General features: G+C 60.6%; 1 protein-coding gene across 1 annotated transcript; it reads right to left on the reverse strand.

Moving 5' to 3' along the window:
• Positions 1 to 820: 820 nt before the first annotated feature.
• LOC135316742 (cAMP-dependent protein kinase inhibitor alpha-like) lies at positions 821 to 15,538 on the reverse strand. Its single transcript, XM_064471200.1, has 5 exons — positions 15,191 to 15,538; positions 2,759 to 2,859; positions 1,832 to 1,987; positions 1,356 to 1,507; positions 821 to 1,278 (listed from the first exon to the last, which is right to left on the reverse strand). The coding sequence occupies exons 4-5, from the start codon at positions 1,498 to 1,500 to the stop codon at positions 1,196 to 1,198; spliced, it is 228 nt and encodes a 75-aa protein (XP_064327270.1). The 5' UTR covers positions 1,501 to 1,507; positions 1,832 to 1,987; positions 2,759 to 2,859; positions 15,191 to 15,538; the 3' UTR covers positions 821 to 1,195.
• Positions 15,539 to 16,012: the final 474 nt, after the last annotated feature.

Here is a 16,012-nt window from a genome sequence, read left to right on the forward strand (position 1 = left end):
CCGGCGGTGGCGGGAGGGGACACGGGCTCTGGGATTTATTTGCTGGTGCCACAGCGACAGCTATAGGTGACCATCCATGGTGGAACTGGGTCCAGCACAATGTGCAACCACTCTGCCCCGCTCCAGCCCCCAGCCAGCAAACCCCAGCCTGGGAAACCAGCCCCTGCCCGGGGCAGGATCGGGGCAAGGCGAGTGCTTCCCGGCCTCTCGCCTCCCCCAGCCCCCCGGTGCCTGGGCAGCCCCCTCCACCCGCCAGCCGAAGTGGAGGTTTCAGTGAGCATGGCCAGAGCCTGGAAACCCCGACTCCGTTTCTTGCACATCCCCAAAGCTGCAGGACCCAGCTGGTCTGGTTCGATGCTGCTTCCCCCTCCCGGGGTTTTCTCCAGGGACACGGCGGGGATCCCAGGGCTGCGCGAGGGGAGCAGGGGTGGGCACCCACAGGTGTGAGGGAGCTGGGGTGATGCGCAGGGCTGGGGCTGCCCAGATCACCCTGCTCACCCCCTCCGAAATCACCGGCACCCTCCCAGAGGCAGAGCTGCCTCCCTCCTGCGCGGACCCGGGGCCGGCAGAGAGGGTGACTGGATAAGGAGCCGAGACCCCGCACTCCTGGGGGAGGGACCACCCTGGGGTGCTCCAATCATAGTGGGACCCCTCAGCAAGGTGCTGGCTGCCGGGGGCGGGTCGGGAGGGGGAGGCTTTGCTTAAGGGCTGGGGGGGGCTGTTGGGATCGCGCAGTGCTCGCCCCACCCTTCGTGAAAAAGGCTCCTGGATCACCCAGGAAGAAAGGCCAGGAGACGGCGGTGGTACCCAAAACATCACAGTGAACACCACACTCAGCTAGAAACACCCGCGGGCTGCTCCTGTGACGAGGAGAAAGCCCCCCGCCCCAGCGAACCCCCTGCGCTTGGCTCTGCCAAATGCCCCAGAAGAAAAATATTCCTCCCCCCTGGGGAGGCAAAAAAATCCCCCCCCCCCAGGTCCTCGCCCAGGGCGTGAGTGGGAATCGCCCCTTTGTCACGGCAGGTCCCCGCCATGCGATGCTCCCCCCATGGCGGGGGGGACGACACCCGACGGTCTCGCCGCGGTAGCACCCAGGAAAACCCAGCGGACTCCGGCCATGCCAGGAAAGCCGGGCTGATGCTCCGCAGCCTCCTCTTTCCTCCGCTGGTCAGCAATGTCCCCCCCGGGAGCGGGGTTAGGACGTGTCCTTCAGCTCAGGGCTGGGGGGCTGCGGAGGGGGCACCTCCGCCGAGGGCGACTGCATCTCCTGGCCGCTGCCTGCGAGGAGAGACGAGGATATGAGCAACCCTGGTTCCTGCCTGCCCGCGTTGTCCCCCACCCTCCCCATCACCTACCCGCGTTCAGGGACATCTCGGCCAGCTTGAGGGGCAGGTCAGAGGGGCTGACGCCGGCCGGCGAGCCCAGGATGTCGGGCAGGGCATTGCGCCGGCCCGTTCTCCCGGAGGATGCAAAGTCCAGCACAGGTTCCACCTCGGTCATGCTAACCCTGGAAAGACACGGTCCCCTCCCCTGTCAGCGCCACTGGGCAAGGTGGCACCCAGTCCCTGCTCCAGGCAGGATGCTCTAGGTCAAGGCAGGCACCATCCCCTGCCTGCAGCTGCCTGGGGAGCAAGGCTGAGCCCTCTAACAACCCCTGCTGCCCACCCCGACTGCAGGCTCTCCAGGAACGAAGGCAGGGGCCGCCCTGCCCGTGGGACAGCCCTGCCCCAGGGATGGTACCTTTGGGTGCTGTGACCTCCACTGGTCACTGCACCATGGAGGAAGGGGGGGTTCTCAGGGATCCCACTAGCACCCCCCCAAGCAGCCTTACCGGGCACCCTCCAGCCTGGCCTGGTGCTGCGTCTCCCCCGTGCCCAGGGTCCCGCTCCGCTCCCTGGCCTGGCAGTTTCCCCTCTGGACGTCTTCCAGACAGTGAGGGACCCGATGGGAGATGGGGGGTCCCAGCTGGGTCCCCTCCTTCTCCGACCTGGGGGGAGGTAGAGCAGGGGGTCAGTGATGGCTCCTGGGGCTGCTATCAATGGGGTGGAAAGGAGGGAGTGGGACCCCTTCCGGGGGTGGGAGAGGCTGTGTCCCCATGCAGGGCACCCATAGCACCCAGCACCCCATGTGGCTACACCAAGCCGGGCTGCGAAGGGCAGGGACCCCTCGTCCCTGGTGGGCAGGCAGGCGATGGCAGCAAGGGCTGGACGGAGAGCAGGGATGGGGACATGGAGGTGACACCCAGGTGGGAGGTGGGACAGCAAGGGAGGCTGAGAGGGCACAGCGGGACCAGCTGCAGTGCCATGGGACATCGTCCTCAACCTGGGGATCCCACCACGTCCCTTGGAGAGCGAGGGCAGGCAGTGTGATGCTGGGGTACACTCGAATGGGTGGAGGACTCTCCTGGGAAGTCCCCAGCACCAGACACCATGCGGAACCCACTGGCGTGGATCCGACCCCAGTGCACGCCGCTGCTGAGACCTTACTGGGATGTTTGCTCAGTGCTTGTAAATATTCTTGACCTTTGCAGGCGGGTTTTGCAGCTGCAGGCTGGAGGTGGCGCAGGACCTTGAAGGGCCAGGGGTGACTTCCACCCTCCCCAGACCCACTCTACCTGCTCATGGGACGCAGGGACCCCCAAGCCATCACCAAAGCATGCCCGTCCCCTTGAGGCTGGATGCTGGTGGCAATGCTAGGACTGGTGTCCCCAGGCTGGTGGCAGTGGGAACTTGTCCTGCTGTGGGGGGCTTGAACTCACCAGTGTCCCCCTGGGAATCACTCTCCGGTGGAGGACAAGCCAAGGTCCCTGAGTCCTTGGGTGCAGGCGCTGTGCCGAGCAGGATGAGTGACCCTGGCTGCCTGCGAGGAGGAGGAGGAATGAATGATTAACCCGGGATGTGATTAATCATGAGGTGGCTGTCCCATGCGGGGCAGGGCCCAGGCCCTTTTCAGGTGGGGAAACTGAGGCACGGAGTGAGGCTCAGGTGCGTGACAAGGGCAGGGTCGGTGGCCCTGCGAGTGGGGGCTGTGCAGTGGCAAAGGCTCAGCAGAGGCGCGATGCTCCCCGGGTGGGCGTGCGTGCACATGTGCACCGCCTGTGGCACTCTGGAGCCGCATGCGTTTGCGTGTGCTTTGGCACATGTATGTGCGTGTTTGCGTGCATCACTCCTGGATGGGCTGTTGTGTGTGAGTGTACATATGCATGCAGCTGGAGCTGAGTGCCAGGGTGTGCATGCGTGGTGCCCTCTGGTACACATGTGCATGCAGGGTGTCCCATGGCACACGTATGTGCATGCTTGAAATGCCTTGGTACAGGTATTTGCATATGTGATGCATTGTAGCACACGTTTGTGCATGCATGGCACCCTCTGGCACATGGGTGTGCACGCATGGTGTGTTGTAGCACATGTGTGCGAATGCATGGCATCCCCTGGCACATGTGTGTGCATGCCATGTGCTCTGCACGCACGCCAGCACACATGTGCATCCCTATGTCAGCACAAGAGCTCCGGTCAGCTCCTGTTAGTGCGGGAGCTGCGTCACCTCCTGGTCACAGAGTTGCTCACCACACAGCGCAAGTTCAAGTTCACGTCCCCCATCTGGCACCGAGCGCCCCGCAGCAAGGCGCGCTCGCCCGGTGGGAGCCCTCGGCCCAGCAGCCCCTGCTCCGGGCACCAGGACACGGGCGGGTGGCGTGTAGCATCCGGGATGGCACCGGCGCACCCGCCGAGTCACCCTGGCAACCGTTTGGGAAGAGGGGCCGGGGTGAGCTGGGGCTCACGCTCCCGGCATGCGTGATGGTGCGAGCACGTGAGCATGCACAAGCACACACACCCACAGACGTGTGTATGCTCGTGTTCACACACACGCGCGCGCAGTCAGGCATGCACACATGCAACCAGGCATGCTTGCAGTTGCACACGTGCACGCGCACAGAGGCATGCATGCACAGATGCATATACACGTGAATGCACGCGTACACACACACGCTGCACACATGCACGCGCGCACACACACACACAGGCTGACTCTTCGCGCATCCCAGCAAGACAGGAGCCTTGCAGGGCTGGATCAAAGCTGCCTCCCCAGCAGCTCCAGCAGCTCCTGTCAGCTCAAGCGCTGGAGAATCAGGCAATAAACAGCCTTCAAGACCAGGCTGGATCCTGCCTGTCTCCTTCCTGCAGCTAAACAACTCTGGGGATGCCGGGGACGGGGTGCCCTGGACACAGGCAGGGGTTACACCCCGTATGCTCACCCAGTGCACCAAAAACCCGTGCAGAGAGATCAGGACTTTCTTACTGGCACAGACAGGGAGGTTGCTGGGACCTTGGATGGGACCGAAACCCCTCAGGGGTTGTCACAGCAGGAGGAATATTGTGTCACGGGGAGCCCGTCAGGCTTTCCCCCATCTCCCTGCATCCCTGGGCTCCCTTGGGAGCAAGGTCCAAGGCACCAGTGCCTGCCCAATGCCAAGTGCTGCCTCGTCCTCCCGGACCCACAGGCAGCAAATGCAACCCGGCCTTGGGCAAATAATGTTGCATAAACCCTGGGCCTCTGCTCAGCAAGTGGGGATTTCCCCCTCTAAGCAGGGACAGTTTCTGGGAGGCTTAACATGGTCTCAACTTAAAAAAGCTCCTGGAGTCACATGGAAGGTCCTCGGGGCTGCTGACTCCTGCCTTAATGCCCCTAATGGGATAAAGGAGAGTAGGGCAGAAATAAACCTTAATCCCTCCTGGAGATGGGCTGTGGTGGAAGATACTGAGAAAAGGTGGAGGGAGGACATGGCGCTGGGACGTGTCATGTCCCCTTGGTCAAGTCCCTTGGAAATCGAGCCAGCCTCATCACAGCAAAATCTGTGTCTTGCACAGAGGCCACCAGGAGACCAGAAAATGTCCTACAAGGCCGTATCCAGGCTGGGATGCCCCCAAACCTCAGGCATTTTAATGCAACACAACGTCTTCCCAACACAAGAACTCCGGTGGTGCCGCTGAGCCCCGACACTCTCATGCCACATGGGTGACAACCATGGGCACGTGCTGAGCTGCTTGGTTTGGGCTGGGGATGCTCAGTAACGTAATCTGGCTGCAGAAATGACGGATTAAAGCACAAGAGGGGAAGGTGATGGTCTGGCTGAAGGCCAGGGGGTGAGATCATAGAATCACAGAATGGTTTGTGTTGGAAGGCACCTTTAGGAGCCACCTAACCCACCCCCCCTGCAGTGAGCAGGGACATCTTCAACTAGACCAGGCTGCTCAGAGCCCCGTCCAACCTGGCCTTGAGAGTTTCCACAGATGCGGCATCTACACCCTCTCCGGGCAACGTGGGCCAGGATTTCACCACCCTCGTTGTAAAAAATATCTTCTTTATATCTAGTCTGAATCCACCCTTCTTTAGTTTAAAACCATCATGATGTTGCAAAGCAATCAGGAGATGATAGTGCAGAGAAGCGAGATGTTGCCACCCCACCGCAGCCAGGACATGCTGCCTCCCATCACGAGCTGCTGCAGATCCAACCCCTGCCCAGTGTCCAGGCTGCCTGGGCAGCCTGTGCAGGATTAGACCTTGCCTTTGGCATCGAAGCTCCTTGCAGGATGATCAGCTGCAGGAAACATCTCCTGAGCCATGTTTTGGGTGCTGCCCCACTGCTTGTCTTTAGTGTTTGGAGCCTGGAGCAGCCTGGGGAGCTCCTGTACCTGTGGGCAGCAGGAGGAAGGCTCCTGCTCCAGGACCTGCTCCCTGCTTGCCTGGTTTTTGCTCCAGGGCTCCTCATCCAAGCCCAAAACCCCCAAAATTCATGGCTTGTGAAGGAGGTGCTACAGCCAGACACCCTGGAGCATCAGCCCTGGGAGGGGGACTGGTTTAGGGTGAGAAGCACCTAAACCCCTCTTCCTTTTCCCCCTCTTCCTCCTCCCCTACCAGCCTGGGGCAGGGGAGCTGCAGGATGCACCCAATGAAGGGACTGACTTGGGTTGGGCACAGCCACCCCTTTCCCTATCGTGTGCAGGCAGGGACACCAGGCACAGGCAGGGACACCAGGCGCAGGCAGGGACACGAGGCGCAGGCAGGGACACCAGGCGCAGGCAGGGACATGAGGTGCAGGCAGGGACACCAGGCACAGGCAGGGACACGAGGCACAGGCAGGGACACCAGGCGCAGGCAGGGACACAAGGCGCAGGCAGGGACACCAGGCACAGGCAGGGACACCAGGCGCAGGCAGGGACACGAGGCGCAGGCAGGGACACCAGGCACAGGCAGGGACACCAGGCGCAGGCAGGGACACCAGGCGCAGGCAGGGACACCAGGCACAGGCAGGGACACCAGGCACAGGCAGGGACACGAGGCGCAGGCAGGGACACCAGGCACAGGCAGGGACACCAGGCACTGGCAGGGACACGAGGCGCAGGCAGGGACACCAGGCACAGGCAGGGACACCAGGCGCAGGCAGGGACACCAGGCGCAGGCAGGGACACCAGGCGCAGGCAGGGACACAAGGCGCAGGCAGGGACACCAGGCACAGGCAGGGACACCAGGCGCAGGCAGGGACACGAGGCGCAGGCAGGGACACCAGGCACAGGCAGGGACAGGCAGGGACACCAGGCACAGGCAGGGACACCAGGCGCAGGCAGGGACAGGCAGGGACACCAGGCACAGGCAGGGACACCAGGCACAGGCAGGGACACCAGGCACTGGCAGGGACACCAGGCGCAGGCAGGGACACCAGGCGCAGGCAGGGACACCAGGCACAGGCAGGGACACCAGGCACAGGCAGGGACACCAGGCACAGGCAGGGACACGAGGCGCAGGCAGGGACACGAGGCGCAGGCAGGGACACCAGGCGCAGGCAGGGACACCAGGCACAGGCAGGGACACCAGGCGCAGGCAGGGACACCAGGCACAGGCAGGGACACCAGGCGCAGGCAGGGACACGAGGCGCAGGCAGGGACACCAGGCGCAGGCAGGGACATGAGGTGCAGGCAGGGACACCAGGCGCAGGCAGGGACACGAGGCGCAGGCAGGGACACCAGGCGCAGGCAGGGACACGAGGCGCAGGCAGGGACACCAGGCACAGGCAGGGACACCAGGCGCAGGCAAGGACACCAGGCACAGGCAGGGACAGGCAGGGACACCAGGCACTGGCAGGGACAGGCAGGGACACCAGACGCTACGGCCATGCTGTGCCTGATCTGGGCTTTGCCGTCGATGGGAGGAAACCAGCCAAGGGTGTTAGGAGGAGCTGGGTTCCTTCCCGCGGGGGTTTGTGTGGGATGGGCAGCAGGATTTGGTGATGGAGGTCTTCCCTCTGGTGTGGCATCATTGTTGCTCAAAGGTTTGGCGTAATCTCACATTTCCCTGGCTATAAAAGCCCTGGAGGAAGGAAGGAAGATGCTGAATGGGGAGAGAAAGGTGTGAACACCCTGGGGACAGAGCAGCCAAAGAGACCATGGGTTCAGATTGGGTCAGACACCTCCATGGGCAGCACATCCAGGAACCCTCCCCAGCGATCGAGGCAGGGGTATCCCCTCTAACACCGCAACCTGGGGTCCCAGGGGGATGGGAGGGAGCAGACCATGCTCACAGGCTCGCCTAAAATAGCATCCATGGCTGCTGCCGGAGCCAGCACCTGGAGCATGGGGACCACGGGACGTGTCGCAGTCCCTACCAGGGTCACACGGCACTGGTCAGCTTTGCCAAACGCGTTCCCCCTCCCAGGGCACATGAGCCAGAAATGCTCCGGGGTGTTTAGGACCAGGGAGGTGTTACAGCGGTGGCTGTAAAGTTTTCTTAAGGATTCATTTAACCATAGGCATAAGAATTTGCTTGTTCAGCTGGAAAGTGGTTGATGGGTTGTTAGCTAATTTGGAAGTGTGGGTTTGGATCATTTAATGTTCTTGGTTTTCTTGATAAGGGGGGGTTCTTCATGCTCATTTAATTCAGTGTGTTGTGGGGTCTGTGCCATGCCCTGCCAACGACAGGCTGGGAAACGCCGCAGCTCAGCGCAAGCCCTCTGAAAATCCACTGGCATAATGTTGATGTTATTACGAGACGATAAACGTGATGAAAAATGGGAAGGATTTGCCAAAGTGTAACTGTAACATTGAATTAAATGAGTGTTGCAAGCGGGGAAGGAAAGACCTGCCCTGGATCAGAAAGGGATGAAAGCATCATCCAGGAAAATCAATATTGAGTCCACATGGGAGGAAAATCCAACAGGATTGATTTAACAAGAGACCAACAGCCACCAGACAGACCAAGCAGCCCCTGGAGCCTGGAACAGCAGATGCCAATAATTAAACACAGGATAAAATCTGGAGAACCAAGAGATCTCCCACGGAGGCAGCAGGTTTGGTCCCGGCGGTTTCATTTCGAGGGATGTGGCTGCAGGCAGCAGCATTCCTGCCCGAAGTAGCAGCAACACTGCCAGTGCCAGCGCCCAGGAGATGCTGAGCAGACACCCATTGCCATGTAGAAACGGGCTTTGTCAGCTGTCAGCAGCCCATAAACAGCTCCCAGGATCCAGGCGAGAGGGAAGGATGGGTATAAATATTGTCCCAAACTCATTGTCTCCAGGGCAGCGGGAGAAATGAGACGGGAAAAGGCCCTGGGAGTGTTGGCTGGTGCAGGAATTTTTAATGTGGTGATGCACAGTGACACGGAGAACAGGTTTTGCTTCAAGCCCAGAGCACAGGGAAGTCCCAACCCAAGCGCCTCAAGATGATGATCCCTCCTGGAAGCGGTGCTGGGAGGGAAGCTGTTGCCAGCGCCTGCCCGTGGGGGGATGCTGGCACCCTGCTGCCAGCCCTCAGAAGCAAATCCTCTCCGACCATGGGTGAGCACTTTTGTCCCTAAATCGCCAGGTCTCCAGGCAGGCTGGGGAGGTGCCTGGCCCGGCTCAGATCCTGTCTGGCACCTTTCGAGCCGTGGTGACACAGCAGGGAGCGAAGCAGCGCTGGGTCCCAAGCAAACCTGCACCCAGATGCTTGGAGCATCGTCAAGGTCTCATGCTATCTTTTCTCTCATTTTTCCCTGGCTTCTCCTCACCGCGTGGCCTCAGCTTCTCCCCAGAGCTTTGAGGAATTGTTCCAGCAGGTCTTCAGAGAGGAGGTTACACTGGCAGCTCCCCAAATCTCTGGCCCAGGCTGAGGTGGTCCAGCACATCCCGGTACCCATGGGGTGGCCCCTCCATGTGATGCACTTTCCAGCAAACACCATTGCCTGAGAGACATCCAACACGTGGGCTCCCACCACCGCCCCTCGCCGCTAAGCAGCAGATCTTCCTTGACAGACTAATGTACTTAGAGCAGTAATTCTTGTTACCCTCTAAGCCCCTTCCTGTTGAGTCCCGCTTTGAGCTTTGACCTTCCTGCTCTTGCTCTTACACACCTATCCTCGCAGCCTGACCTGCTTTCCATCTTCTCCACGGTTCCTGCTTGTGCTTTGATTGCCTCACCCATCAGTTTGGGGCATGTTGAAGTGTCTCTTCCTCCCCTCCATCGTCCTGATATCCCTCTTATCATCCTGACACCCTCTTCTCCCCTTCCCCTGCTCCCTCCCTGGTCCCCATCACTGCCAAGCAGGTGGGCAGGACTAGGTCTATGCTCAGTCCCATCCCTGCTCATACCCCAATCCTGAATTATTCCACCCAATAGATTGACTTTGATCTGTCTTTATTCACTCGCCTTTATTCACCCTCTGTTTCCTTTTTGCATGCTTTAGGGCTGACTTATTTTTTTAGGATTTTTTTTACTCCAGCTGTAGGACTTAGAAGTTAAAACCTGAGATGCATCTTGGATAACGCCAGCCTAGACTGAACATAAACGCTTCCCTTCACTGGCTCTGCGGCGGGGCTCGTCCAGGCTTGTTGGATATTGGTACCTAAATTCCTATTCACGGCAAAGAGTGAGTGAGAGGGAAGGACTCCGAAATGGGACACTGATAATCTTCATTCCCTGCAATTCCTGGATGCCAACAGGGAGATGAGCACAAGAGGTGGGTTTTGCTGCTGAAATCCATAGGATGGAGTTGCTGGGAGAAAGGAAGGGTGGGTTGTTGCTCCATCAATCCCAGTCTCATTGTGGTCAGGGATGATGGAAGAGTTCAGTTCTGTTTACTACCCTCATGAAAGCCAGAAAAAAAAAATAAAATCCAACCTGAGTCTCTCCAGACAGGATTTCAGGCTATTTGTATAAACTGTCACTTTGGCTTATAATGCTGCAACCACAAATCAGAGCAAGTGCTGCTCGAGGGTAACAGCAAAACCAGCTCACGCGCTCGCTGACATCCCAACCCAAAGTTTCCCCAAGCATCTGCAGGGCAAACCCAAACGCCGCCAACCCAAATCTGGGTGCCTCCAGACCTCGAGGTGCTCACCACCGTGCCTCACATCCTGACTTGGCTATCTTGAAGGGTGGTGACCACAGAGAAAATCCCCTTTTGATCCCACAGACCAGGACTGGGCCAGGAAGGAGTGCTCTGGAGGCCTCGGCAGTTTAATCCCAACACAGACCTGCTGAGCACCTGCAAGCCAGCGTCTTCTGCACGTCCATCAATGGATAAAATTGAGGCATCTTTTCCAATGGGAGCAGTGCACGGGGCATCCTGGGCTGATGCCAAAAGTACCAGAGTAACCCAAATGCGTGATGGCTTCTGAACCATCCTAATTTCATTCCTGGACAAGCTTAAAGAACAAAGCACTAAAAGCTGAGCAGGCAGAAGCACGAGGACGTGGGCTGCCAGCGCAGCATTCCTCCCAGGCTTTGCCAGGGACTTACCCTGCACCCAAAAGCTCCCAGAACCCCGGCACAGGAGGGAGGGGGATGGATAACCTCAGCTGGGTTGGCCATGGAGCGTGCATCAGGCCCTGTTCACCCAGAGAGGGAATAACCATAAGCTGGGTCCTCTTCTCCATCCTCCTGGAGCCCGGGGCTCCCAGCCCAGCGTACATCACTCCTTCCCATCCCACCTGATCACCCCTGGGTTCCCAGTTCTCCCCTGGGAAATTTAGAGAGGAAAATTCTTCCTTCCCTTTGTAATAATAATAATAATAATAATAATAATAATAATAATAATAATAATAATAATAATAATAATAATAATAATAATAATAATAAAAAGCACCTCTGGCTTTTACCCTTCTACAGAGCTGGGCTCCTGTTCCCCGGCAGCTGGGAGGTGCAAAATCCCTCTGCAGGGACATGCAGGACTCTGGGAAAGCTGCTGCCGGCAGGGATGGAGCTGCTTTGCAATATGGCATCCCAGAGGAAAGAGCTGACAGCTCCCTTGCTGGGGTCTGACACACGGGCTGGGCAAAGCACTGGAGTGGGAGCAACTCTGGGACAGCAGAAAGGTCCCTTCCCTGCGCTGCAACCACCGCTGGCTCTGCCAGCCTGCATGCTCCTTGGTACTGGGAAAATGAAAAGCACCCAAAAATCACCAGCAATAGTCTGGTCGTGGCTATTTACTGTGGGAACACGGCAAATCCCTAGGGAGGGATCCCACCGCACCCCAGCAGGGATGGAGGCATCCCAGGGAGGATGGAGGGGTCCCACCACATCCCAGGGAGGGATGGAGGGAGGGATCCCACCGCATCCCAGCAGGGATGGAGGCTGCTCCAGCCACTCCCAGGCCAGCCCAGTGTTTGCCAGCCTCTTCCAGGTCTTGCGAGTATCTCTTCCTTATCAGTTAATTGCCTTTAGTTGCTGGTGTGGTGGGAGGAGGACAGGAATTTCCCCTGTGGGGTTTGGGTGTCCATCGAGGACCCCACAACGGTGCTGGGGGCTGCACGGCAGGGCTGAACCCATCTCCCCCACACTCCTCACCCTGTGCGTCTGCTCTCAGTCCCATTGTTTGCATTCAGGTCCTTCTCGAGTCCAAGGGGACAAATGCAACAGCCCCTTTCGCATGGGTATGATAGAAACCTACCCGCAGCCCCCACGGAAAGGAACCTGGCACTGTGGGCAAATCAGCGCTTGCTGCCGTAGCCGAGGGAGGTAAACAGGAGCTTCCCCTACCATGAGTCTCAGTTGCAAAGCAGGCGATCTAATGGGAGGTAATTAAGATGATTGAGCCCTGGGTAATACAGCTCCCACCGTAACCTTTAGTTAGCTGCTCCGACGACGGCACAAACTATAATTTTGCATAATAAACGTGTCACCCACATCTAAATTGGTTTCATTCTTTAGCAGTTTCAGGCTCCCTCCTCCCCAAATGGCTTTTTGTCAGCTGTTCCAGCCTAAGCATCCTGGGTGGGAGCTGATGGGCCTGACGCGAGATGCTGGGATGGGGACAGGGACATCCTCGATTCTCCTGGCTGTGGGTGCGGAGCACGTGGGTGGCGTAGGGATTTGTGCCAGGGGAAACCCGAGGAGTCATGAGGATGGTGCGACACAGGCATGGGCTGCTTGGGACAGGGGCTGGGAGATCTATGGGGGCAGAGGTTGCCAGCTGGGTGCCACCAAGTGCATGCCAGGCTGTGCCATGCCAGGAGTGCCGCGGGCTGGGTGACATGAGGCACAAGGCATTTCTGAAATGCCCCAGGCTCGGCTGCGTACTGCGGGAGCCTCTTCTCCCAGTGCAAGGTCCCTTTTCTCCATCTGCTACTGGTCAGCATCAGGAGAGGACTGTGGTCCAGCTCCCAGTGTTGGGGGTGTTTGTCTGCTCCCTGCAGCCCTGGCCTGCTGCAGTCAGGTCGGGGTGAGTGATGCTCCATGTCACCCACCCCAGGGGCACCGCACTAATGCTTGCACCACATCCAGGGGCCACGCAGGGACTCCCCTGCTCGCCACCTCCACAGTCCCTTTCCTCCAGATCCCCTTCTTCCAGCTCCCCACCTGCCTGGTGAATCCACAGACTAATACTGGTCCTACTGCAAAGGCTGGACTGGTCACACCAAGGAGAGCCAAGTTCAGCCGTGCATCCAGCTGGGTATAGCAGAAAGGGCAGCAGGGTGCCCAGGGCAAGTGGCACTGAATTCGGAGGAGGCTCCCAGCTCTGTCAAAGCAGCAGGACATATGCAGGCACCCGGATAATTAATTTTGGGAAGCGGAGCCAGCTGAAGGCTTCCCAGAACACGTGCTGCAGCTGGTACCTCCGGCTCCCTGGGGAGCCCCTGGCATCTGCTTCCCCCCAGGTCCCTGGCAGCCGGCAGATTTTCTCCTTCCTGCTGCAACTCATCCAAGAAGGGAGGTGGAAACCTTCCAGGGTGTCCTGCTCCCCAGGCAGCATCCCCTCAGGAGGGACCAATGGCCCTCCCCTGTGGCAAGGCCTTGCATGGTATGTTTTCCCCCACTGATGTCGGGAGCATCATTGGGATTCTCCAATGTGGTGACTCTCACAGCGCCTTCCCAGTGACACCCACCTGGCCCTGGGGGAGCTGGTGGGGAAGGGACCCAAAGCTGAGGAGGGAAGACATCTGTGCAGGTTTGAAATGCCCAGCCCTCATGGAGCAGAGCTGGATCCATTGCCCCTTGGCTGAGCCAGGTGCTGGAAGAGCCAACCCAAGGCCCCAAGGTCGGAGCAAGGCTGCAGCCCCGACCCCAATCTTCGTGGTTTCATGTCCTCGCAGGAGCACGCTGTCCTGCGAGGGAGCGTGGGGCCAGATCAGGAACAGGTGCCAGAGCTTCGCTGGCTGAACCGGGAGCTGAACCCCAAGGCTTCCCCCGAGGCTGGATGCAACCACAGCCACTGATAGCCTCCCACCGAGCATCCCCTGGCTCCCAGCCACCTCCTCCGCCTCCCCCTCTGCCTTCCAGCCCACCACTCGCCATCTGCCTTTGGGGACACCCAGCGCAGTCCCCAGGCTGGGGTTGGCACAGCCCTCTACAAGCCACCAAAGACCCCAGCAGCCCCTGGCATGGCTGCAGGGGCAGGGCAGGGAGCGGCAGCGCTTTTTGAGCTGCAGAAATCCTGATATCCAGTTTAGACCCTTGTGTGGTCTCTTGCTCCAGCCTGGCACAGTCCCCTGGGGGTGAAGATCTTGGGCACAGCCTCCCAGCAGCCCAGCTTGGAAGAAACGCTGTGGCTCCCCCAGTTTAAAGAATTGAGGAGAACCTGGCTCCGCCAGCACCCTTCCCTCTCCAAAACCTGCTTTTTTGGGGTGAGATGCTGAGACAATAAAGGATGGAGACAGTGGCACAGCCATTGCCCACTCCCGGTTCTATCTCCCACCACTCCTGCCTGGCCATGACAAGGGGGGACATCCCAAGAGGAGTCAAGGCAGCCCCCCAAGACAGCAAGGGTTGAGATGTCCCTTGGTGGACAGACCCAAGGTCATGGGCTGTGAGTATTCAGGGTGAGCGCAGGACATGCTGCCTCTGCTAACCCCTCGGTGGCACTGCCACCCAGCCAGGGGACAGGAGCCAGCTCCAGGGACCAGAGGGACCTGATCCAAGCATCTGCAGGGGCAGCCTGCCAAAATAATGCCCTGAAGGCAGTGAGGAGGGATTGTGCCTGGGGAAGCCCTTTCCTCCCTGAGAGGGTGCGCCTGCCTGGGAGGAGGCACGAGGTGTGCGTGGTTCCTGCCCAGAGCAGTGCTCAGCCCTGCACTGGCTCTCCCTGGGCTCCTGCTGCCTGGGACCCCCCCAGATCCCCGAGCCCGGAATCATCCGGGAAGCTCTTAACTGGGAAGCTGAGGGCTGGAGCTGGGAGGGTCGGGGGGTTGGGGTAGCTGAGATGAGGATGGGGTAGGGTAGAGGGGGCAGTGGTGACCCCAGGACCTGCCAGGCTGGGGGGAGCAGGGGGTGAGGGGGACCGGGGTGGGTGCCAGGATGGGACAGAGGTGCCACCATGGGGGTGGGTGTGAATTGCCCACCCCAAGATGGATGAGCCTTGCTCAGTGCCTGACCACTGCTTATCCCGATCCTCCCCGGAGCCACCTGCCCCCAGTGGGATGGGCACGGACCCCCCCCAAGCCCTCAAGAGACACCCCACCACGCTGCTCAGCACCGCAGCCTGCCGCAAAGTTTCATCCCCCCAAAACCCCTGTGCCCCCTGAGGACACCGCCATCTCCTGAGCCTCCTGCCTCTCCACCCTCCCTTTGCTCCGACGCGCTGCCATGGAGGTGCCCAGGGTGGGCACCCCCAGCCCAGGGCGGGCACCCTGTCCCCAGCACCCACGAGCTCAGGGCACCCACTGCCACGGCCCAGGGCCTCCGTGCGACCACGTCACCTGCACCCACCACCCATCACTGCTCACCTGGGCGCTGCTGGAGCTAGAGCCACCCTTGTCGCCGACGCTGATACCGGTGCCGGTGTCGATGCCGGTGTTGGTGCTGCTGCCGGTGCCGGCGTCGATGTCGATACCGATGCTGGTGTCGGTGCCGGTGCTGATGCTGATGATGCTGCCGGTGCCGGTGTCGGGTTTGATGCTGATGTTGCGACCGGAATGGATGCCCGTATCGATGCCGGTGCCGGTGCCGGTGCCGGCCGGGCGGGCCGGGGGACGGACGCTCGGCGCTGGGCAGGAGCCCCGGGGAAGCCTCCGGCTCGGCGGCAGCCCTTGGGGCACCCGGGGCCGAGCCGCCCGCCGCCGCCCGCCCACCGCCGCCGCTCCCCGCCGCTCCCCCCGCCCGGCCCACGCTCCGCGGGGGGGTCCCTCACTCCCGGCCCCCCCCGCCCCGCCCCTCCCGCCGCCTTCCCCCGCCGCCTCCCCCCGCCGCCGGGCCCTGCCCCCGCCCCCCCCCCCCGCCGCTCCCGGGGTCCCCCCGCAGCCCCCCCGCGCCGGCTCCGCACTCGGCTGCCCGCCGCGGGGGTGCCGGCGTGCCCGGGGGCCGTGTCCCCTCCGTCGACCACCCCGGCACTGAGACCTCTGGGGGGGGCTGTGGCATCCCCACCCCGGGGGGGGGGCCACCGCCCCCCATAAGGCTCCATATGACATTGTGCTCGGAGAACCCACCAGCCCAGGCAGGGGGCTCCTAGCCCGGCGTGGTGAGCAGCCCCCCACTCTGGCCAGGCCCCCGGCCAGCTTGCTTGGAAAAAAGTGCAAAACCCCCAAATTTCTTCTGAATTAGGGTTCCTG

Source organism: Phalacrocorax carbo, chromosome 22, assembly GCF_963921805.1.
Source record: "Phalacrocorax carbo chromosome 22, bPhaCar2.1, whole genome shotgun sequence".
Lineage (NCBI taxonomy): Eukaryota > Metazoa > Chordata > Aves > Suliformes > Phalacrocoracidae > Phalacrocorax > Phalacrocorax carbo.

Excerpts from the sequence above, each read along its gene's own strand:
- LOC135316742 (XM_064471200.1), bottom strand. The coding sequence starts at position 1,500 with ATGACCGAGGTGGAACCTGTGCTGGACTTTGCATCCTCCGGGAGAACG. Across the intron at positions 1,279-1,355 it reads CGAGATGTCCCTGAACGCGG|GCAGCGGCCAGGAGATGCAG; the intron begins GTAGGTGATGGG and ends CTCTCCTCGCAG.